Source organism: Apiospora marii (genome assembly GCF_038362585.1).
Source record: "Apiospora marii strain CBS 49790 chromosome Unknown utg000007l_segment0_segment0, whole genome shotgun sequence".
Taxonomy (NCBI): domain Eukaryota; kingdom Fungi; phylum Ascomycota; class Sordariomycetes; order Amphisphaeriales; family Apiosporaceae; genus Apiospora; species Apiospora marii.
The window spans coordinates 64,694-85,609 of record NW_027117379.1 but is presented as its reverse complement, the minus strand read 5'-3'; the positions used below and the strand labels follow the sequence as shown (position 1 = coordinate 85,609).

General features: G+C 58.5%; 12 protein-coding genes across 12 annotated transcripts; 8 read left to right on the top strand and 4 right to left on the bottom strand.

The window, feature by feature from the left end:
* Nucleotides 1–430: 430 nt before the first annotated feature.
* PG985_010441 (uncharacterized protein) lies at nucleotides 431–951 on the top strand (the record flags this gene model as incomplete). The annotated part of the gene is given in 2 exon segments (XM_066830209.1): nucleotides 431–577; nucleotides 595–951. The coding sequence occupies 2 exon segments, from the start codon at nucleotides 431–433 to the stop codon at nucleotides 949–951; spliced, it is 504 nt and encodes a 167-aa protein (XP_066680891.1).
* A 57-nt stretch (nucleotides 952–1,008) lies between these two features.
* Nucleotides 1,009–1,774, top strand: PG985_010440 (uncharacterized protein; the record flags this gene model as incomplete). The annotated part of the gene is made up of 2 exons (XM_066830208.1): nucleotides 1,009–1,586; nucleotides 1,636–1,774. 2 exons carry the CDS (start codon nucleotides 1,009–1,011, stop codon nucleotides 1,772–1,774), a joined length of 717 nt encoding a protein of 238 aa, XP_066680890.1.
* Nucleotides 1,775–2,902: 1,128 nt separating this feature from the next.
* Nucleotides 2,903–4,126, top strand: PG985_010439 (Di-copper centre-containing protein; the record flags this gene model as incomplete). Its single annotated transcript, XM_066830207.1, has 3 exons — nucleotides 2,903–3,009; nucleotides 3,070–3,232; nucleotides 3,296–4,126. 3 exons carry the CDS (start codon nucleotides 2,903–2,905, stop codon nucleotides 4,124–4,126), a joined length of 1,101 nt encoding a protein of 366 aa, XP_066680889.1.
* A 1,046-nt stretch (nucleotides 4,127–5,172) lies between these two features.
* On the top strand, nucleotides 5,173–5,927 carry PG985_010438 (uncharacterized protein; the record flags this gene model as incomplete). Its single annotated transcript, XM_066830206.1, has 2 exons — nucleotides 5,173–5,224; nucleotides 5,302–5,927. The coding sequence occupies 2 exons, from the start codon at nucleotides 5,173–5,175 to the stop codon at nucleotides 5,925–5,927; spliced, it is 678 nt and encodes a 225-aa protein (XP_066680888.1).
* A 459-nt stretch (nucleotides 5,928–6,386) lies between these two features.
* On the bottom strand, nucleotides 6,387–8,463 carry PG985_010437 (uncharacterized protein; the record flags this gene model as incomplete). Its single annotated transcript, XM_066830205.1, has 2 exons — nucleotides 6,387–7,451; nucleotides 7,489–8,463. 2 exons carry the CDS (start codon nucleotides 8,461–8,463, stop codon nucleotides 6,387–6,389), a joined length of 2,040 nt encoding a protein of 679 aa, XP_066680887.1.
* A 2,622-nt stretch (nucleotides 8,464–11,085) lies between these two features.
* On the top strand, nucleotides 11,086–11,344 carry PG985_010436 (uncharacterized protein; the record flags this gene model as incomplete). Its single annotated transcript, XM_066830204.1, has 2 exons — nucleotides 11,086–11,118; nucleotides 11,171–11,344. The coding sequence occupies 2 exons, from the start codon at nucleotides 11,086–11,088 to the stop codon at nucleotides 11,342–11,344; spliced, it is 207 nt and encodes a 68-aa protein (XP_066680886.1).
* A 131-nt stretch (nucleotides 11,345–11,475) lies between these two features.
* On the bottom strand, nucleotides 11,476–11,828 carry PG985_010435 (uncharacterized protein; the record flags this gene model as incomplete). Its single annotated transcript, XM_066830203.1, is given in 2 exon segments — nucleotides 11,476–11,782; nucleotides 11,794–11,828. The coding sequence occupies 2 exon segments, from the start codon at nucleotides 11,826–11,828 to the stop codon at nucleotides 11,476–11,478; spliced, it is 342 nt and encodes a 113-aa protein (XP_066680885.1).
* A 623-nt stretch (nucleotides 11,829–12,451) lies between these two features.
* PG985_010434 (xylose isomerase-like protein) lies at nucleotides 12,452–13,339 on the bottom strand (the record flags this gene model as incomplete). The annotated part of the gene is made up of 1 exon (XM_066830202.1): nucleotides 12,452–13,339. One exon carries the CDS (start codon nucleotides 13,337–13,339, stop codon nucleotides 12,452–12,454), a length of 888 nt encoding a protein of 295 aa, XP_066680884.1.
* Nucleotides 13,340–14,142: 803 nt separating this feature from the next.
* On the top strand, nucleotides 14,143–14,424 carry PG985_010433 (uncharacterized protein; the record flags this gene model as incomplete). The annotated part of the gene is made up of 1 exon (XM_066830201.1): nucleotides 14,143–14,424. One exon carries the CDS (start codon nucleotides 14,143–14,145, stop codon nucleotides 14,422–14,424), a length of 282 nt encoding a protein of 93 aa, XP_066680883.1.
* Nucleotides 14,425–15,011: 587 nt separating this feature from the next.
* On the top strand, nucleotides 15,012–17,076 carry PG985_010432 (amidohydrolase family-domain-containing protein; the record flags this gene model as incomplete). The annotated part of the gene is made up of 2 exons (XM_066830200.1): nucleotides 15,012–16,505; nucleotides 16,564–17,076. 2 exons carry the CDS (start codon nucleotides 15,012–15,014, stop codon nucleotides 17,074–17,076), a joined length of 2,007 nt encoding a protein of 668 aa, XP_066680882.1.
* A 1,238-nt stretch (nucleotides 17,077–18,314) lies between these two features.
* On the top strand, nucleotides 18,315–19,550 carry PG985_010431 (uncharacterized protein; the record flags this gene model as incomplete). The annotated part of the gene is made up of 4 exons (XM_066830199.1): nucleotides 18,315–18,725; nucleotides 18,777–19,189; nucleotides 19,258–19,436; nucleotides 19,504–19,550. The coding sequence occupies 4 exons, from the start codon at nucleotides 18,315–18,317 to the stop codon at nucleotides 19,548–19,550; spliced, it is 1,050 nt and encodes a 349-aa protein (XP_066680881.1).
* Nucleotides 19,551–19,945: 395 nt separating this feature from the next.
* PG985_010430 (uncharacterized protein) lies at nucleotides 19,946–20,740 on the bottom strand (the record flags this gene model as incomplete). Its single annotated transcript, XM_066830198.1, has 3 exons — nucleotides 19,946–20,264; nucleotides 20,336–20,624; nucleotides 20,692–20,740. 3 exons carry the CDS (start codon nucleotides 20,738–20,740, stop codon nucleotides 19,946–19,948), a joined length of 657 nt encoding a protein of 218 aa, XP_066680880.1.
* Nucleotides 20,741–20,916: the final 176 nt, after the last annotated feature.

Genomic DNA, 20,916 nt, shown 5'->3' with positions numbered 1-20,916 from the left:
AGTCATTTCCTCTGCATCTTTCCACTTGGCTCAACACAGTTTTGGTGGGTTTGTAGCTGGTTTGTAGCCACTGAGAGGGACCTACAGTGGTGCTCCAGCGAGTGCCGACCCCCTGGCAGTACCCCTGGAGCAAGCTACCTTGACCAAAGCAGACTATCCCGGAGCAGAAGGAATAACAACTTCCCCTCTGGTATACGGCTGCCGAGCAATACCATGCCATCCGCAGAGAGAAGCTGACCTCGACCAACTTGACGTCTGCTCAAGTCACGCCGGAGAAGTTCTATGATTTGTTAAACCAGATCTTGGGCGGAAGCAAGGTGGTTTGCTGCGTCTGTTCGACAACTGGGAAGTTTCGCCCTGCGACGACCTACAATTCTGGGTGACCACGCAACCTCGCGGCGAGCTCACATACAAGATCAACGCAAAGTGCATGAGCGAGTGTCTCTACTCAGGACCTCGCCATGCTGACATCGAAGCTTTGGTGTACTGCGCGATCCACAAGAAGAGCCTGCCCGCCGACGCACCCAATGTCGAAGATGCCGAGACTGAGCAGATCGAGACGCTTGCTGACTTTAATGTCGAGCTTTGCAATAGGCTCCGCCAGTTTTACATCGATCAAGCCTCGAAGACATTAACACCCATAACCGCGAGGTGTCTGGCAAGCTCTTGGTTGAATGCGGTACATTACTCACTGATCTCCTGGGGAACAAGAAGGAAATCTTCGAGAATGTTCCGAGACCTAAACTCGACAGCACTACCGTCGACTACATATTGTACGAGGCTGGCAAAGAGTTTCAGGAGGGTGCACAGCGCGAGTCACATGGCGACAAATACAACATTAGCTGGCACATTTGCAACGTCTTGAACTCCAAACGCAAGGACATGTCAACAGATATTCTCGCCAAAGCTGCTCTGGATCTCATGGAGCAACGAAAGCGCGACCCGGTCTAGTTCGCCAACGACAAGGAATCGGTGAAAGGGCTGAAGAAATCAGTCAAAGATCTTGAAATGGCTGTTTACAACTCGGTCGATTTCGTTGTAGGTACCTCAGTGGCATTCGCAAGACTCGTTCGCAACAAGGCCTTCTCTGCGACGATGAATTACCTTATGATCGATGAGGCCTACCGCATGACTGAGGCAAACATACTCAGTCTATTTGCTACATTCGAGAATACCCCGATCCGCGGATTGTTTGGAGACATGAGACGGCTCAGCCCTGTTGTTACCACTCTGCGAACCGACAACAACCCCAAGTCGGAGCTGTGTTTCACCAATCCATTCGCCATGCAGTTGGCGCAGTCCATGCCAGCGCGAATGGAAGCGACAGGATTCAAGCCATACTCATTGAATATCAACTTGGTCGACTCCTCACTCGACGCTTCGGGTAACAAGAACGATCAGTCTTCTGGTCAGGACGATGGTACTCTGCATCTCATGCTGGAGGAGAATTCCGGCTTTCAGAAGGAGACCAAGAAGCTATTGGGCGATCTGCAGGCTCAGATCCGTGATGAGAAAGTCGCAGTCCATTTAAACGAGTGTCGTTCCTTAGCTGGCGGTATGGGAAGTGGTGCCATGATGGTCGCAGTGTATGTTGAGAACATTAGTGGTCATGCCTATAAAAGCTCAAAACTGAAGTACCAAGAACCCATCCATTGCCACAGACAATCTCCTGGGAGAGTCCAATTTGACATACGCATTCTACCATTGCCAGGATCAACTAGCTAATGTTTCGCCCTTGGCCATTCTCTTCAGGAGCCTGAGAGACCTAAATTGACATTGCATGACGTCATCACCGGCATTGCCAATGTTGCGTGGTAGTCCCTCAGTGTGGTCTCTGTTGCATTGGTGCATGGGGAGTAAAACCTCCGGGCATATTGACACCCAGTTGTCTGAGAGGCGAAAGCTATCAGACCATACGAAGTCATTACCACACTCCATCGGGGGTTTTATATTCAAACTTCCGGGCAGTTGCTCATCAATCACGGGAAATAAGTGTCCGTACCCAGCGCCGGTGACGAAAATGCCAGCCAACTCCTCGCAATCCGGGTCTTTCGGGGTGTTGGCACGTGAAAACCTGTCGAGAACCCCGGCAGGATTCGATACAGCGTCGTACCACATGGCGCCCGTCATCTGCAGCCGTGACGTGGAGCAGATCAGCTGAACGATTACGCCGTGTGTCCTGCTCAACCAACGGATTGCGCTTTGCAAACCCGCGAAGCCCGGGAGACTGCAGCTCGTGCGGCACAGCCTCAACTGGTTTTCAGTCCCGGATACGATGTGTCACTTTCGGATCCGACAGCAGGTCACCGCCATACCTGATCCTGCTGACATCCCACTTGGTTTTTCTGAGAGTCTCGGTGCCGACCTTTGACTCCTATGCTCATACCAAGCCATATCTGGAGGGTTGCGCCTTGGTAGTGAAATCATTGAAGGTTTGATCGAAGGATTGATCAAAGGATGGTAAGCATGAGGTTTAAATAACATAGAGGACCCTGGTTCGGCCCCGGACACCTCGCGTCTTATGTAGGAACGGCCCCCGCGCCCTGGAATTGAATGCCAATCTCCGAATTGATCCAACGGGGAGACCGCCCCCTTGCTTATCGAATGTATGAAGGGTGGCATATTCAATAGCCATTTGGCCATTGCATTCACACGTTGACGGATTGCACGCGACCTATAAAAGGCCCAGTCTTTACCCGACAAGCCGTTTCCCCTCGGTTTCCTATTTTGTCGTTCCTGCAAGCTTTTGCCGACGTCGAATCAAAAGTTGAGACCAAAACATCGAATCGAGTCATCGAAATCCGGAAACATGCATTGGGCTCAGCTGGCGGGTTTCATTGGTGGCTGTGTGGCGCTGGTGGCATCACCCTCCAAACTGCAGTCCACGTCGGGGGGAATCCCCATGCCGGCCGACTTTCAGGTGCTACAAGACAGATACCAGGAGCAGATCATGGGGTCGTTGGGGGCCCAAGGTTGCACAAGTAAAACCATCGCCAATCGGCGGTCTTGGTAAGTCCAAATTCACCGCACTGGAACAAAGTACGACATCCACTGAACCACAGCAACCAGGGACGACTTGGGCGATGCGACCAGAAAGGACTACATCCGCGCCGTGCAATGTTTGGCCAACAAGCCGGCCCTCACCGACAAGTCGCTAGCCCCTGGCGCCGTCAACCGGCTGGATGACTTCACCTACATCCACATCAACCAGACCAACATCATTCACCAGTCGGTGCGTAGTAATCCAGTTTCACTCAGCTTCTTCTTGATGAAGCGTTTTCTAATGCATATCTAGGGCTACCTTCTCCCCTGGCACCGCCTGTTCCTGTGGCAGCTGGAAGAGGCCCTGCGCAACGAGTGCGGCTACAAAGACTACCTGCCCTACTGGGACAACGCCCGCTTCTCGGCCGACCAGACCCGATCGCGCGTCTGGGACGGCAACGCGGAGACCTCGTTCGGCGGCAACGGCGCCCCGCGCGTCCCCGAGGGCAACGACACCAACAGTAACACCAACCGGCTCCTGCTGCTCCCGGGCCTCGCCATCGACTTCTGGCTGCCCATGCCCCTGGGCACCGGCGGCGGCTGCGTCACCACGGGCCCCTTCACCAACCTAACCTTAACACTCGGCCCCGTCGCCAAGCCCGCGCGGGACCCGGCCAACACGTACGGCTACCTGCCGACGCCGCGGTGCCTCTCCCGCAGCTTCGACCCGAGCTACACGGGCGGCGCCTCGCTGACGTGGGGCAACGCCACCGCCATCGTGTCCGCCGGCGACATCGGGGCGTTTCGCCTGGGCATCGAGCAGCTGTGGCACCGGCAGTCGCACACCTTCATCGGGGGCGACGGCGCGGACCCCTTCTCGCCCACCAACGACCCCGTCTTCTACCTGCTCCACGCCCAGATCGACCGGCTGTGGGCCATCTGGCAGGGGCAGGACCTGGAGGGCCGCACCTACGCCATCGCGGGCAACCGCACCTTCTTGGGGATCCCACTCGACTACGCGCCCGACGTGCCGCCGTCGCTGGCCACCATTGAGGATCCTATGGAGATGGGCTTGGGGTTCCGGCCGCTGACCAAGGAAGGGATGCCGACGACGGAGTTGGGGCGGTGCTACATCTACGTGTGATTGGGGTCGGTTGTGACCGGGATTTGGGACCTGCTAGTGACTGCACCACGTAATCCTGGATGGGTGGTTTCGTGGTACATATTCACTTGATAGATGCTTTATGAATGCTAGGTATTGGCATAATCAACGGAAAGAATGTGCTGGTTTATCCCCAAGTCCATAACAGAACCCCTTTTTCGTTGCCGAAGTCCAGTTGAGCAAACCAGCTAAGAACGTTGCAACATTGGACGCACATGCCGCTAGATAGCAACATTACACCAAAGGTAGATAACTTTCCAGTGAGTTTGGCGTCCTCAATTCTCCATCTTAGGTGACAGGTCTGAGGATCGGGGCTCGTGAAGCCAAAGATGGCCAACACCTCACACTTGAGGCGCCAAGGCACGACACGAGATTATGGCTAGCCTCTTTGCCTACTTCGGCACCAGTTGCTCCTTGCCGCCCAATGACGAGACTAGGTTCAACTAAGGCTGACATCCGGAACATAGATACGGCGTCAAAGTACTCAATTTGGTGCTGCCATATCGCTCGCAGAGCAACATGTTGCTATCACTGTCATGATACGCTGGTGCCAGATACCTCATGAGCAACCAGTGCGGTAGAGCCTGGCCAAAAGGGGTGACTCGCAGGCAGACACGGGCTGGCCATCATGCGACACAACCTCATGAAAAGACAGCAAAATTGCGGTAGCATATTAATAGAACTCGTAACATGTGCTTCACTTTGACCCTAACCGCCGTGGTTGGTCACCCGGCTGTATGCCAAGGGGGCCTGCATTTAGCCGGAACCATTACTACCTTGGGACGTCCGTTACTACCTTGGACGTTGCATTTCTCGGGACCAAGACCCTTTGACAGCGCCCGATTAGGAAAGCCAAGAGATTCCCCAAGATCCGCGCCAAGGGTGTCTCGCCAACTACTTATGCCCACAGGGCCTCCAACAAAAACCCCGTAGACCCCTTTGGCTGTACCTCTCGGGAATTATCTTGGACGATCACTGAACTTGATCTACAACTCTCGCAACCCGAAATTCCACAGCTTGACCACAACATGAAGTCCGCCACCATCACGGCGCTGTTCGCCTCGCTGGCGTCAGCACACTGTATGTGAACACATTTGCTCCTAGTGTCCCTCTACTATCTCGCGATCAAAACTAACCTCCATCCCCCCACCCCACAGACACCTTCCCCAAAATCTCGGGCACGAGCGACTGGGCCGTCGTGCGCAAGACCCAGAACTGGCAGAGCAACGGCCCCGTCACCGACGTCAGCTCGACGGCGATCCGCTGCTTCCAACTCTCGGGCGGCGCCTCCGGCGTGGCCAACGTGCAGGCCGGCTCCACCATCACCTGGAACTCGGCGCCGGGCCTCTTCCACCCGGGCGCCATGTCGGCCTACATGGCCAAAGTGCCCGCGGGCGCCGACGTCAAGACCTGGGACGGCAGCGGCAGCGTCTGGTTCAAGGTGTACCAGGACATGCCCGCGAGCGCCAACGGGGGCTACAAGTGGACGACCGAGGGGCAGTCCTCTTTTGCCTTGCCCGTGCCCAAGTGCCTGGCCGAGGGCGATTACCTGTACCGCATCGAGCACGTGGCCCTGCACGGCGCCTCGAGCCCCGGCGGCGCCCAGTTCTACATCTCGTGCGCCCAGGTGCACGTCTCGGGCGGGTCGGGCGCCAAGACGCCGAGCAACCTCGTCGCGTTCCCGGGGGCCTACAAGGCGTCGGACCCGGGCCTCGCCGTCAACATTTACAACACGGGCGGCCGGCCCTACCAGCCGGCGGGGCCCAGCGTCTTCCAGTGTTGAGGTTGATTGGGTGACGCATAGGATGTCGAGGGGCTCAGTAAGAACTATCTGAGCTTTGAGTACATACTTGAATGGCACGTCAGAAGAGCATTGATGGGCATGAGTCGCAATGCATCATATTTATAGGCCCAGTCAGCAATCAATCATGTCACTTCTCACGCAAGAACATCATGTAGTCCATTTCCGATATTATTAATCTATGCTCGCTGGGAGCCCGTGTAAACTCGGGGCAATGGTGGTACAAGTAGGTAGTGTGGCTGTATATTTAGAAGGTCTTGGGTATATACATACAGCTATAAAGAGGATAAAAAGGGTAATAGATAGCTTGTTGTAGGTGGTCATTCAAACGTAAGGTTATAGGTGGTAAAAAGAGTTGCTGCGCCGCTGGTCCCGAGATGAGATGGAAATTTGAAAAGTCGCTTAGACAAAGTCAGACAAAGTCGCTTCAGGCAAAGTCGCTTAGATGTCAGTCTTGGCCTGCTGGTCCTCGACGGCATCCTCAAAGACGCTCTCGAAGACGCTCTTCTCGTCGGCGACGGTGGCCTCGTCGTCCGACTCGGGCAGGGGCACCTCCACGGCGGCCTCGGCCTCCTGGGTCTCCTGCTCGACCGCAACCGGCTCCGCGACGGGGGCCTCCTCGGCGGCCTCCTCGACGACGGGCTCGGATTGCTCGGCGGCAACCTCGGGCTCGGGCTCAGCAACGACGGGCTCCTCTTGAGCCGGGACCTCCTCGGCAACCTTCTCCTCGGCGACTTCGGGGGCCGCCGCCTCAGGCTGAGCCTCGGCCTCGGCCGGGGTCTCAACGGCAGCAACCTCCTCGACTTCAGCCGGCGCGGCGGTCTCTTCCACCTTCTCGGCCTCCTCAACCTGCTCAGGCTCGGGGGTGGGCTCAGCGGCCTCGACCTTGCTGACTTCCTCCTTGCTGGCTTCCTTCTCAGCCTCTACAGACTTCTCCTCCTCCGCCTTGGCCTCAGAATCAGCCGCGACCTGGGGCTTCTCGCCCGACAGCATCGCCGCGGCCATGGCCTGGGCCGCCTTGCGACCGCCCTCGACCGACACAAACGAGGCCGTGATGCGGCGCTTCCTCGGCGCGGGGTTGGCCTTGTTCTTCTCCTCGTCGTCCTTCTCGGCCAGCTGCGACACGAGGCCCTCCATCTTCTCGCGGAAGGAGTCGTCGTAGTAGCTCATGACGCCCGAGTTGCGGTGCACGCTGGAGCGGGTGGTGTCGATGGACGTGCGCGGGGTGGCGGTGGCGTTGTCCTGGTTGGTGGTGGTGGACTTGAGGCCGACCGAGGACATGCGGCTGGTCGTCGAGTTGGAGCGGCTCAGGGGCGGCATGCGCGGGTTGCTGGTGGGCGCAGCACTGCTGCTGTTGCCCTTGTTCTCGAACATGGCCAGCTTGCTCGACACGCCGCCGGCCTGCTTCTTGAGCACGCCAATGTCCTTGCGCAGGTCGTTTGACTTCTTCTCCTCGAGCTCGCGGATCCAGGCGAGCCGGTTGCCGGCCAGGCCGCGCGGCGAGACCTTGCGGACGGGCGCCGAGGCCGCGGGGGGTGCCGACGGCGTTGGAGGGCGGGGGCGCCACGGGCGCCGAGGTGATGGACTTTTGCCAGGCCTGGATCCGGTCCAGCGGGTTGGCCGCCGGGGCGCTGCGGGTCGTCGGCCGCGACGCGCTCTCGCCGGCCTCGATCCGGCCCGTCGTCGAGGCGGCGACCGGCGCGGCGAACATGGAGTGGCGGTTGTCCAGCCCGCCGAGCGTCGTGGGCTTGTTGGAGGCGCTGGACCACGGCGTGCTGGGCCCCGCGTTGCTCTGGCTCGACTGCAGCGAGCGCCGCTTCTGGGCGATGCTCGACTGCGACTCGGTGGGCAGCGCGGCGACGGGCTCGGCGGGGATCACGTCCTTGGGCTCCACCGGCCGCCCGCGCTCCAGGATGCTGTATGTGGCTTGGTGTGTGGCGGGTGGTTGCCTCGTCGGCTCTGTTGTTGTTGTGGTGGTGGTGGGCGCGGGCGAGGTGGGGACGGGTTTACGCGCGATTGTCTGGGCGTCGTTATTGCTGGCCGCCGCGGCACGGTCGAGAAACAGGTGCGTATGGCGGCGGGTCGACAGCGACAGCCCCGAGTCGAACTCGGCCTTTGACGCGAACAGGTCGGCAATAGGAGTAGAGGAGGAGGGCGGGGGCTGGGGCAGGGGCTTCTTCTTGAGCTGCTCCGGGTCGGGCTTCCTGGGCGGCGGCTCCTTCTCCAGCCAGCCCTCGGCCAGGCGCATGCTCTCGAGCTTGGATATGTCGACCTCGAGCGGCTTGAACTCGAAGGTGGTCTCGGTGGCCGAGGGGGCCTTGTAGCTGCTGTTCCGCCCCAGCTTGAAGACGGACCGCCGGTCAATGTCGCCGACGTTCTGGACGGGCTGCGACGGCGACACCTTGCGGTTCTTTGTGGACCCGTGCCGCATGAAGCCCGACAGCTTCTGCGCAAAGGGCCGCCATGATGCTTCGGTTGCTGTGGCTGTGGCGGTCGCGGAGTCGTGTTTGCCCGCCATTGGATGAGGCAGTGGACGACGACGTGGTGGTGTTGTTGTGGTTGGTTAGTTTACTCAGCACATCAAAAAGGAGTCGACGTGGAAGCCAGATCGCATCCTAGCGAACAATGGGACGGGGCGTAGGCAAGCTCTTAGTTCTTTAGTTGAATGGTAGGTTAGGTTAGGAAAATGGATGAAAGCGAAGGAATCAAGATTACAATGGTGATATGGTTTGTTGTCGAATGATACACAGGAAAAAAGAAGAGAGACAGAAAGTGGGTGGTGGAATGTTTAGCAATCAAGACCAGCAACCATCAACCCAGCCGCGAGGATAGAATGGACGGGCTTGGATAGGGAACCGCGAGATGAGATGAGATCACGTGCGATGGGTAATGGATTGGGTACAGTAGAGTTGCTAATCAATTGATTGACACTCAAGATTGACAGTTGAACAGTGACTGGAATGAATCTGTTCACTTCTTACTTTGCAATCCATCGTGCCCGCATGAAACTGGCCCCTGGGTTTCATATTAAAAATACCACCACCAACCCAAAAGCCCGTAGCAATAGGCAGGAGGCAGTCGGCTACTGGTCGGCGTGCCCCCCAGTTGGTGCCCCCTACTGCCCCTACTGCCCCTACTGGGCCCCCTAATCCCAAAAGCCATAGCTCCTGGCAGCCTGGCAGCCTGGGCATTACGTCTCCGCCGCCCCACCTCTACCCTCCTACTCTGTATCTACTTCCATAACCAGCAGACCTGGAGGTTCTGCACACAGTAACAGCATTCATCCGATGAGACCATGACTCTCCGTTGCTGCAACTGCTGTTTTGGATTCTGCGTGGTGCTGCCGGAGCAATGGTGGCTCAGGCCGCGTCAAACATTTCCCACCTGCCGCCATTGTCGCAACGGCCAGGAATGACCAGAGGCAGAGTTTCGCCGGTCGGCGCCCGTCGTCGCAAGTCCCGGCCGTCGCGCCCTTTTTGTTTTTGTTTTTGTTTTGATTTGGGGCTACCTTCTTGTATGTACTGCGTTACTGCGTGGAGGGTTCTGTGGAGGGGTAGCGCACAGTGGAAATTGGCCAGACGCAGAACAAGCCGAGTCATTCGCTCGTTCGCGTGCGTGCCACGAAATGAGGTCCTGCTGGTTCCTGCATGGCCCTGGGCTACTGCGCGCTGCTAGCGCTGCACGTCGTCGGCCTTTCAGAAGGCCTTTGTGTGTGATTTCCAGGCACGCACGCACCACACGAGTGGATAGCGTTGTGGATTCGAGGCCAAGAGCCCCTCGACTAGTCCCCGTCGTCCAGCTAGGATCTGTGCCTAGGCAGAACATCATCTGCTTCCTTGGACCTAGGCTAGAAAGGACCTTGGGACCTTCTGGAAAATTGTATTGAATAAAAACATCCCGGCCTGCTTTACCCGCCAATCCGCATCTCGATCCAGGCACCCCTCCCATCTGCCCATCACGAGTCGGCATGCCCGACCTCAATCTTGCTGCTTGCCCTCAATGCATGCGCCTGATTCACTAACTCTGCTACGGAATGTGTAACCTGCTAAACAGCCAGCCGCCGGAATGCGTTACTGCGTGACCAGCCCGGAAGATGTGCATGAAGTTTATGATGCAAGCCAATGCAGATTGATTGCCTGCCAATGATTGAAATGATTGATGCACCTGCCAATGCTCTGCCTGCTGTCACTGTCAAATGTCAATATTGATCCTGTCTTCCTTGGAAAAGCCACCGTGTGTCCGTGTTCCGCAAATATTGGACCAATCGCAATGGATTGGCGTTTAGTGAGAGGGGCCCGGGCGCCGGTGGAATATTGAATTCAAGACCCCCCCAAGACCCCCCCAGACCCTGCCGCCGGCTGGGTCGCTGCAATCCATTCATTGAGGAACAGACCAAGGACACTGACCGCCTGCCCACCCACAATGGGTAGGCTATCAAGGGCTTTGTCCGGCCCTGCACCACCACGGCTGCTACTGTTGCTGCCATTCCCACTTGCCTGTTTGCCTCGTACCCCCATCCATTTCGGTAATATCGAAACCAAACAATGGATCAAGATCCCACGGGCGGGAAAATGGACTGGGCAGGCAATTCGCTGAGATCATACCCCTAGAGACAAAAGCTGGCAGATCCGAGGGCCTATACTTGGAATCCTGGCCCCGTCATGGCGCCAGAACTTATGGGCTCTCGCTCCCGCTCCTCTCTTCTCTTTTGGGCATGCTTCGAGAACTGGAGGGGTTCGGTCGGCCAGTTAGTGTTGAGGGGGGGCCGGCCGCGCTGCCGGTGTCTCCGACCGTTGATCGCGTGCAATCGTCGTTCCCCAGTTCGTCGTACGAGTACGAGGGATGTTACAATGGCCCCCCGAGCCGTAGAAGACTGCTGCTGGTCGTGGTTAGTTGGCCCTGGCCCGTCAGTTCCGTCCGTCCTCGAGAGGCGTGACACATCGGCAACGAAGACCCGGCCGACCTCGCCTCCTAATCGCGCCATGCGCTTCAGGAGACCAAGTGGCACAGCTGGTGCCCCGACAGGATCTTCATGCAGCTGCGCAGGCGTCGGTGTACGACCGTGTCGTAAGTGGTATGTATGAGTTCATCGACCCCGGCTTTCTGCCCGGCTTTCTGCTTTCGCGTGGCCGCAGCGGCGATGCGCAATGCGTGCGTGGATCGCGGCGCTAATGTAGGTCGCATATGCACGCTTTGAAGCTGACAGCGGTGACTAAATCCAGCAGACCGAGCAATCTGGTGGCCGCAGGATGGCGTCGATCTTCGTGAACCGCCGCGTCGGGGTGGGCAAACTTCTGGGCAAACCACCATCACGTGCGAACAACGGGTCTGGCCTGGAGTGCTCGGGTCTGGATGGCCCGCCAACCCCCCGCAGCAAACAGCGAAAGGTGTCGGTGTAGGAGGCTGGCCAAGGCGTGATACTGGGTCGACAAGTCGGCTATGTCATGCATATCGACACGTTGGGGACCCGACGATCGAGTACGACTAACATCAGAGATAAAGAGTATGGGGTAGCGCTACTACACCGCTTTCATCGGGTGTTCAAGTTAACCGACATATGCGGTGGCAGGAGATCTCTCCGTCGCGAAACCCCAACCCCCAAACTACCCCTCCGTTGTTGCTGCATGCTGCTGCCTATCTCCGGGTGCAGGCTGCAGAAGAGGTGGTCGGCGATCATGCCCAGCCTCCACAGATCTTCCAGCGCCGACACGCTGTCGGTGGGGTGCTCCAGCGTGCGGCATGTCGGTGCATATGCAGTTGGGCTCGAGCTCTTCGTGTTCGTCCATGAGCAGGATGGCCTTTGGTAGATGGGTCGGATCTTGTACAGGACTGCCCCTCTGTCAGTCACGAGTTGGGGCTGATAATGATCTTCTCGACGGACATCTAGATGTGAAACAGGAAGCTGATCCCACGACCGAGCTATGCCGAGATCTCTCGCATTGGATGCCAATATCAACGGCTATGTCGATGGCAGCTACCAGATGATGTCACAAAGAGCTCCTCTCGCCGATCCAGCTCAAGGGTGCATCCGTACGAGCTTGCGCCATGGTGGTGCTCTTGCAGATGGGCGAGTTGCGGGGGATACCGTACAGCGTCGACTTGACCCTGAGGCAGTACCACATGCTTGCACTATCGCCGAGGCCCTGGATGCCCGGCGTGGGGATAGATCTGTACATGACCGAGCCCAATGCGTGTTGATGGTAAGCATGCAGTCTCCCACTGATGGGCCTTGCAAGTCTCTTCATTGACTATGTAGCCTAGCATATTTCCACGCATTTCGTATATAGAACCAAGTAAGTCACTTATTCTTATACGGGTCGAGTCAAGAAGACGCAGACTTTCGTACCAACTGGCGCAGTTGGTAAGGCGCCAGAAATGAACCATTGGCGTGGGTTCGAATACCACCGAAAGCGCAATTCTTTTTGGTCGTTTCTAATAATTACACATCATAGCCATTCCCATGAACCAGTGACAATATGTTCAACGCAGAGTATGCTACCGCTGATCTATATGTACCTCCTCATCGTCTCCGCCGACGTCTTCAAGAGCTGGGTGTAGTACTCGTCCGACAGCACCGCGGACCCGTGATCAACAATGAACTGCAGCTGCCCCGCCGGCACGTCGACGGGCTTGGTCTCCAGCTGCGCCGCGCCGAACCGACCGACGGGGCTCCGGTCGATGGGCGGCATGCACTCCACCGCCAGCCCGCCGTCGTAGCCCGTCTCGGCCAGCGTCTTCATGATGGCGGGCCAGTCGAAAGAACCATCGCCCGCGGCCCGCCGGCTGTTGTCGGCGACATGGAAGTCGACGATGCGCCCCTCACACGCCCGCATCGCCGCCAGCAGGTCTCGCTCCTCGAGCGCCAGGTGAAACGGGTCAAAGGCGATGCCGCAGCCGAACCCGACCTCGTCGGCCAGCAGCAGGGCCTGGTCAACGCGGTTCAGAAAGTGCGTCTCGAACCGGTTGAGGGGTTCGATGCCGATGCGGATCTTCTGGTCCTGCGCGAACGCCGCCACCTCCCGCAGCGACTCGACCACCCGTCCCCACTCCTCCTCGGCCCCCGCCGTCGCCACCGTCTTGCCCACCCGCCCGGGGACGACGGTGGTGATTTCCCCGCCCAGCGCCGCCGACAGCGCCACGACGTCCTTCATGTACTGGACGGTGGCGCGGCGCTCGCCGGCGTCAGCCGAGGTCAGGTCGCGAGTGCCGTACTGGATCGTGACGGTGCCCCAGCACCGGATGTTGTACTTCTGGAGCAGGGCGCGCGTCTCGTCGACGGGGTACCAGGCCGGTTCGCCGGCGAGCTCGATGCTGGTGTAGCCCAGCTGGCGGAGGCGCTGGAGGCTGTGCTCGAGCGGCTCGGGGCGCATCCAGTTGTGGGCGGAGAGGTGCATTTCGTACGTGCGTGATAAATGAAATGGGCTGTTGTTTTTGGTCAATTGAAAAGGGGTTAATGAGGGGGGAATCCGATGAAGAGCGAGGTTCAGGACCGGCAGATTCAAATATGCGTATGACGTTGCACAAAGAGCCGAGACATTCCCGATGGCAGATCATGTGTAGTCGAGCAAACGGTCCGATTTTGTCCGCCCTGCGAACGACATTCAATGATGACGCAAGTGCCCCCCGTAAGTGGTTTCTCTCCAATGGCACTGCATCAATGTTACAATGATCTCGCAATGAACTACCACAACTGCCTCATGTCAGCCCCCTTGGCACGTGACATGCCTCATTGGGGGTTACATACATAGGATACGGATACGCAGCATACCGACAGGGAGGAGATAAGCATATTATGGAGAAGAGACCACTTTCCAACGTGGGATTCGGACGAACTGCCTATGCATTGACAAAGTGGCCAATGGCGTTTGCTCTCCATGGCTTCCATTGGCCTGTAGAGGTATGAGCTTACAAACGGGCTCCCTCCTTGGCTCACTGCCTTCTAATCACCACAGTCGAGCCTGATGTAGACGCGTCCTCATGCAAAAGCCTTTTCAGCATGTCCAGGGGAGTTGCAGCGGCACAGCTGAGAAGTCACACCACGCGAGTTTGTTGTTTCTTCAACTGATCAGGACTGGATAAACAGTACCACAGTCGTTGGAGCAGCATCTCTCGCGGATTTCATCAAGATTGCTGTCTCCAGACTTACTCAGCAGAAGATTAACCAAAGTACGCGCAAGAGTTGACAGCCGACTCCAAAATGGACCCCCTGTCCATCAACACCAAGGTCTACCGGTTTCTGCAGTCGCTCCGGCATGCCGAGCCGGGATATGCCGCCCTCTGCACGGAGCTCAGCGCCCGCACCGGGTTCCTCCAGTCCATCAACCGGACATTTCAGGATTGCCGCCGTCATCCATTCGCTTTGGCCGCGATAGACGAGGCGGTGGCTGGACCATACATTCAACAAGAGAGACAGCAGATAAGTCGCGGCCTGATCTCACACGCGCTGTTCCGGTGCAGCCAGAGGACTCGAGCGAGATAACGGCACCTGTGAAGCTGGACTCCCGGCAAGTGAATTTGTCTACGGTAGAACAAGTATAAAGTACCTAGTCAACGGCAATCGGCCGCAGGAATAAACGGTACCTTCTCCATGGACATCTGTCTTGATTATTCCACTTATTCCATTTTACAGCAGTGGAATAAACGATTACTACTGTAGTAATATTCTGATGAATTGACTTGAGGCGATCCCCAGCTGCCAAGAAAGGGGGACGTTGATTAGCGGGACTGCTTATCTCCCCAGGTGGGGTCAACTGCGGGGAACACCTCGAAGAGCCTCGGGAAACAGCCGCCGAGGTGAGCATCACGAAGTGGCATCAATCGAAGACCGCGAAAGTCGCTTACGCCATGCCGGGTAATGTGCATTCGGGGCGCACTATCGACTGAGGGGTTGATCGCGCTGATTGCCAAGCCTCGTACACGGTGCTGCTTGAAAAGCGAACGTCATGGCGGTCCCCAGCGATCCAGGAAACCCGAAAGGGGCTTCTTCCTTCCTCGTGTTCGGTACCCAGCAAATTGCGATGGCCTTGACCAAGATTGCTCCCTTGCTGTGAGACCACGTCCCACAAGATGTCACTCGCGTACGGGCTTAGTCGGCTCGCGGTTCTCGGACTTTGCCTCGTCCCTATGGCCGCCGGCGCAGCGACCCCCGCGCCCGCCGACTTTGTGTTCCGCAATGGCAGCATCTACACCCTCGACGAAGCCTCGAGCGTCGCGGCGGCATTGGCCATTCAAGGGGGCTACATTTCCTCCATTGGCCAGGATGCGGAGATCGAGCCGCTCATTGGTGCCGACACGAAAGTGGTCGACCTCGAGGGGCGCATGCTCATGCCCGGGCTCGTCGATGCCCACATGCACGTGCTCACGGGCGGCCTGGACCTCCTCAACTGCGACATGAACTACCAGCCCGTCGACATCGAGCAGCTCCTTACCCACATCCAGGGCTGCATCGACGGCGACGGCGAGACGGCGGGCGACGAGGACTGGGTCCAGGTCGTCAATCTCGACTACCCCAGCCTGGTCACCAAGAGCGGGCAGGTGGACAAGCGCGAGCTGGACACGCTCCAGACCAAGCGCCCCATCACCATCCGGTCCAGCGACTACCATACCAATCTGCTCAACTCTAGGGGTTTGGCCCTCTCCAACATCACGGCGGAAACCCCCGATCCCCCCGGCGGAAAGATCGAACGTCTCCCGGGCGGCCAAGAACCGTCCGGCGTCCTGCAAGATGCGGCGGGCCGCGAGCTGGTCAAGATCCCCCCGCCGACCGAATCCGTGAGGCTGGAAGCGTGCCGGGCCGCTCTCCGCCTGTTGCGCCAGGCCGGAATCACCACGTTCCAGGAGGCGTCGGCGGGCCCGGACCACTCCGCGCTGTTCCGCCAGCTCCGGGCGAGCGGCGAGCTGACCGCCCGCGCCTACTTCGACTACTCCATCCAGCCCCCCGCGTCGGTCCAAGATGTGGACAAATTGGTCGCCGACACCGTGGCGGCGATCAAGTCCATGCACGACAACGCGACCATCGGCCCGAAGCCGACGCTCAAGTGGCAGGCCGTCAAGATGTTCCTCGACGGGGTCATCACGTACCCGGCCCGGACCGCCGCCGTCGTCGATCCGTACTGGAACCCGCTGAACGCCTCGGACGCCGCGGGCGCGTGGGCGCCGGACCCCAGCACCCTGAACGCGCCCTACTGGAGCCCGGAGATCCTATCCACCGCGCTCGAGGGCCTGTTCCTCGCGGGCGTCGACGCGCAGCTGCACGCCGACGGCGACCTCGCGGTGCGCTACGGCCTCGACGCCGCGCAGGCTTTCCTCGCGAGGCACCCCGACAAGAAGGAACAGTTTCGGCTGGGGCTGGCGCACGAGGAGCTCTCGCACCAGGACGACTGGGCCCGGTTCGCCGAGCTGGGCGTCGACGCCATCATGAGCTTCCAGTGGGCGCAGCTGAGCTCCTTTTACATCCCGTCCACGTTTGCGACGCTCGGGGACTACCGCCGGGGGAACTTGCAGGCGCACCGGCGTATCGAGGAGGTGGGGAGGCCGATTGTGTATGGCAGCGACTGGCCGGTAGGTTTACTCGGCATTGTCAATCATCCAAAGGGAGAGCATGCTAACTGAATTCCAGATCGACCCCCTCGACGAGTTCCTGGCCCTCAAGGTCGCCGTGACGCGCTCGGGCGATCCGACCAACCCCAACTCCCCGGCTTCGTTCGGGCCCCCCTACGCCGGCATCTTCCCCGGCGATCCCATCTCGCGCGAGTCGGCGCTGCGGGCCATCACCGTCAACGGCGCGCGGTTCCTCCGCGCCGAGGAGTCTATCGGCTCCCTCGAAGTTGGCAAACTGGCCGACCTCGTGGTGCTGGAGAAGAACTACTTCGAGGTCCCCGCCGAGGAGATTGGGAGACAGCGGGTCCTGCTGACCATGGTGGGCGGCGAGGTGGTCTTCGCGGCCGACGACGCGCAGGCGGCATTCGGAGTCACGCCGAAGTTTCCAAATCTGGAGCAGGGGGACGGGGTCGGCCAACTCAACAGCAGAGCCATCGGCGGCTTTGATCGCAGGGGCCTGTCCAGGGAGGGAGTGGCGGCTGTTGCCAGGCTGCGGAGGCGGGGACACTGCTCGCACGAACACCATGGCTAGCCTAGAGACTGTAGCTTTGGATGTCATGGTTGATTTGACTGGCTGACTTGTATCTGCTCTTCTGCCGCCTCAACCACATCATAAGCCGGGCTACAAAGACTCGTGCTAGGTGCCCCCTGCATCCCAGTCAGCCGTTCGTGTCCAACCCTTTTGTGCCGTCGACAAAGCAGCCCCGTCTAATCCATCGCACTCGTCAACCATTCTAATAATGATGTCAATAAGCGCAAGGCCACCATGGATTTATATCACCTCCAGCAAGGTCCGTTGGCCCAATGGTAAGGCGTCTGACTACGAATCAGGAGATTCTGGGTTCGAGCCCCAGGCGGACCTACAAATTTACTTTTTGCAATCCTTGAGCCTTCCCAGGGGGCGAGCGGTCGACGGCCGTCCAGTCCCCTTTTTTTCTCTTCGATTTTTCCTTCACGTGCAGCCGTGAACAAACCGATAAGACGAAGCTCAATGTCTCGGCGAGTCTTGGCTTTCATATAGTGTACATGATCAAAATGGCCGATTACGAAGCCTTCATCTACAGACAATGGCAGGATATTGCGCTTCGGGCCTTCTGGAAAGACTAAGACGTGACAGATGCCTCCCAATCTACACCTGTCGCACAAACCCCAGACCCGGCTTGGTGTATGCCACATCGTGGACGCTGCACGTGTCAGGCTAGGCTGGTAACATTCCGACTTCCCGCTTCAAGGGTGCCGTCAACCGGGGCCACGTGCCTAGAGCCACAATGTTGGCGCTGATCATCACCCCTTCCAGAGTCATGAGCGGCAAAGCAATATAGGCCCGTGTGACCGAGAGCCTCCAGCGTTGCATTGCGGTGGCCAAAATTAGGTTGACAGAAGTTTTTGCTCCCTTCTAGTACGGAGGGTAAATGGCCGGGTAAAGCATGGCTGGTTCGAGAAGGCCAGCCGGGCTTGGCTGGGATCGCCCCATCAACCCTTTGGCGTTCGGCAGTTCATTAGTACGGCAACTATTGGTCCACAGCCATATCGGGGGATTACCGCCATGATTGCCCGATATTGGGTAGCCTGGGTGGTGATTGTCGAGAGCGTCGGCAATTGGGAGACGATTTGGTCGAGGAAGTTGATAATAGGCTCAAGGTTCCGGCCCGCCTTCGTCGAGTCAAGGGACTTTCTAGAGTCAAGCTCAACCTTGAATGGCATAGAACCTAAAGCAAAAACAAAAAAAGAACTCATTACTCTGCAAGCCTAACGAGAACTCACACCAACATGCATCTCCTCTCGCTCGCGGCGGCCGCGGCGCTGACGCAGCAGGCGGCGGCGCAGTTCAACATGCTGCGGTTCGCGTGCTCGCAGCTGGTGGTGGAGCGGACGGACCCGCTGGTGAACCCGGGGATGAAGTACACGCCGCACCTGCACCAGATCGTGGGCGGCAACTCGTTCAACGTGTCGATGCCGCCCGAGACGCACGACCTGGCGGCGCTGTCGACGTGCACGAGCTGCAGCTTCGCCGAGGACTTCTCCAACTACTGGACCGCCGTCATGTTCTTCCGCCACCGCAACGGCTCCGTCATCCGCGTGCCCCAGGTCGGCAACGGCGGGCCCCAGGGCCAGCTCGTCAACAAGGGGGGGTTGGATGTGTATTACATTCCCAGCGGCAAGGTCACGGCCTTTAAAAAGGTGAGTCTCGGTGATTCCATTCGCTATCGTTCTTACTAAACTGCCCCCCAGGGCTTCCGCATGCTCGCCGGCTCGGCCACCAACACGGACAACAGCAAGGTCAACCGCGGCAACATCTGCCACCGCTGCTGGCAGTCGACCAACGACAACCAGTTCACCGGCGGCGCCCCCTGCACCGGCGCCGACACGGTCGACATCCCCTACGGCAACCAGTGCAAGATGGTCCGCCAGACCATCATCTTCCCCACCTGCTGGGACGGCAAGAACCTCGACAGCCCCGACCACCAGAGCCACGTCGCCTACAGCGGCACCGGGGCCTCGGGCGGCGGCCGCTGCCCCGCCACGCACCCCGTCAAGCTGCCGCAGATCATGTACGAGCTGATGTGGAACACGTCGACCTTTATGGACCAGAGCATGTGGCCCACCGACGGCAAGAACCCCTTCGTCTACAGCACGCAGCTCGGGTAAGTCAAAGCTACTTATGGGAGGTGATAGTCATGATGGAGAGCGGGCTTGGCTAACGAGCTTACAGGGGCTCCGCCGCACACGGCGACTACCTCTTCGGCTGGAAGGACGACACCCTACAGAAGGCCATGGACAACAACTGCAACCTCGACCGCGACTGCCCGCGGGCCGGCATCCACAAGCAGCAGCCGGCCGTGTACAACGCCTGCACCAAGCCCCAGCAGGCCCCCGAGGCCGTGGACGGATGTAAGCACACACCTGTCCTTCCTTAGCTCAATAACATGGCCATTTGCTGACATGCGTACAATGACAGACCTGAAATCCATCCCCATGGGCGAAATGGCCTCCGAGCAGGCATGAGCCCAGTTCAGATGCGACAGACCTACACAGGAGATGGTAGGCGCTACAGTCGGGGGAATCATCGAGGAGAAGATGTTGTCGGCAGAAGTGGTGATCCAATGGCGGAGGACATATTTCGTCGCTCACTAGGACGTAGTATTACTGAGCCGTACTCTATACCTACTTTAGATTTGATCTCACTTGATTTCCCAACACTAGAATGTGATTCTAGAAGTAGTTGCACATGAATCCAATAAGATGGCTATGTCACCTGCGCACGTAGACTATCACTCTATCATATGTACAATTGCTCGAACAATTCTCGATCAGAAACTAAGTTGATATGCGTGTATGATCTCTCAAACCCCCTTCTGTACTTTCTTCGTCAACCCAAAACAACCACATCCCCCTCCCCATCAAGCGTTCCTCTGCACCAGCTCGGCAAAGTTGGCGTTGGCGGCGGACCCGAAGTCGACGGTCCAGGAGGCGGTGACGTCGTGGACGTTGATGTTGGAGTTGCTCGAGCCGGGGTTGCTGGGCTTGGAGCGCGAGTAGGCGAAGGCGACGCGGTTCTCGCCCGTCGGGTTGAGCGTCACGTTGCGGCTGCCCGAGCCCGTGAAGGCGGTGCAGCCCGTGCACTTGGCCGTGTACTGCCAGTACGTGCTGTTGACGTGGGTGCCCTTCTTGAGGAGGGTGTAAGTGGCGCCGTTGTAGATGGAGGGCGCTTGGTGGGCGCTGTTTGTCATTGGATTAGCTGACGATACAGGGGCATCCTTGATTGAAGAGTAACGAAAAAGAAGGCTCACGTTGCGTAGCGCGACGAGACGGTGGCCGAGTTGCCGTTCTGCCAGGCCACCGTCAGGGGGCTAAAGGTCATGTAGCCGCCCCAGGCGAGCCCCGTCCAGCCCACGTCGACGGGCGCGGCCACCTGCACGACGGCGTCGTAGGGGGTGCCCTGGGCCACGTTGCTGGGCGTCGCGATGCGGTAGGTGATGTACTTGCCGATCACGTACTGCGCGTTGAACTGCGCAAACGTGAAGCCCGTCTCGGGGTCCTTGTACGCGACCGAGTCGGCGGCACGGGCGACGGGGGACACTGGGAGGTGGTACGCCAAGTCAGTCGCGGCAAGTAGGATCAAGAGAACAGCGCGGGGTATCGTTACCTAGAGCCAACAGCGTTGCGGCGCATACGGCGCCCAGATTGAAATGCATCTTGGGCCAGTTGGTAATGCGAATGGAAAGAGATGGATGATGCGACTGAAAGCGAAAGACCCAATTGAAATCTTTCCACAGGCTGTAGAGTCAATGTACTGTCAAGCGAAGGTTAGTAATGGCCATTCATATCGACCGAGTCGTGTTTGGCTGCGTGGACGCCGCAGTTACATCAT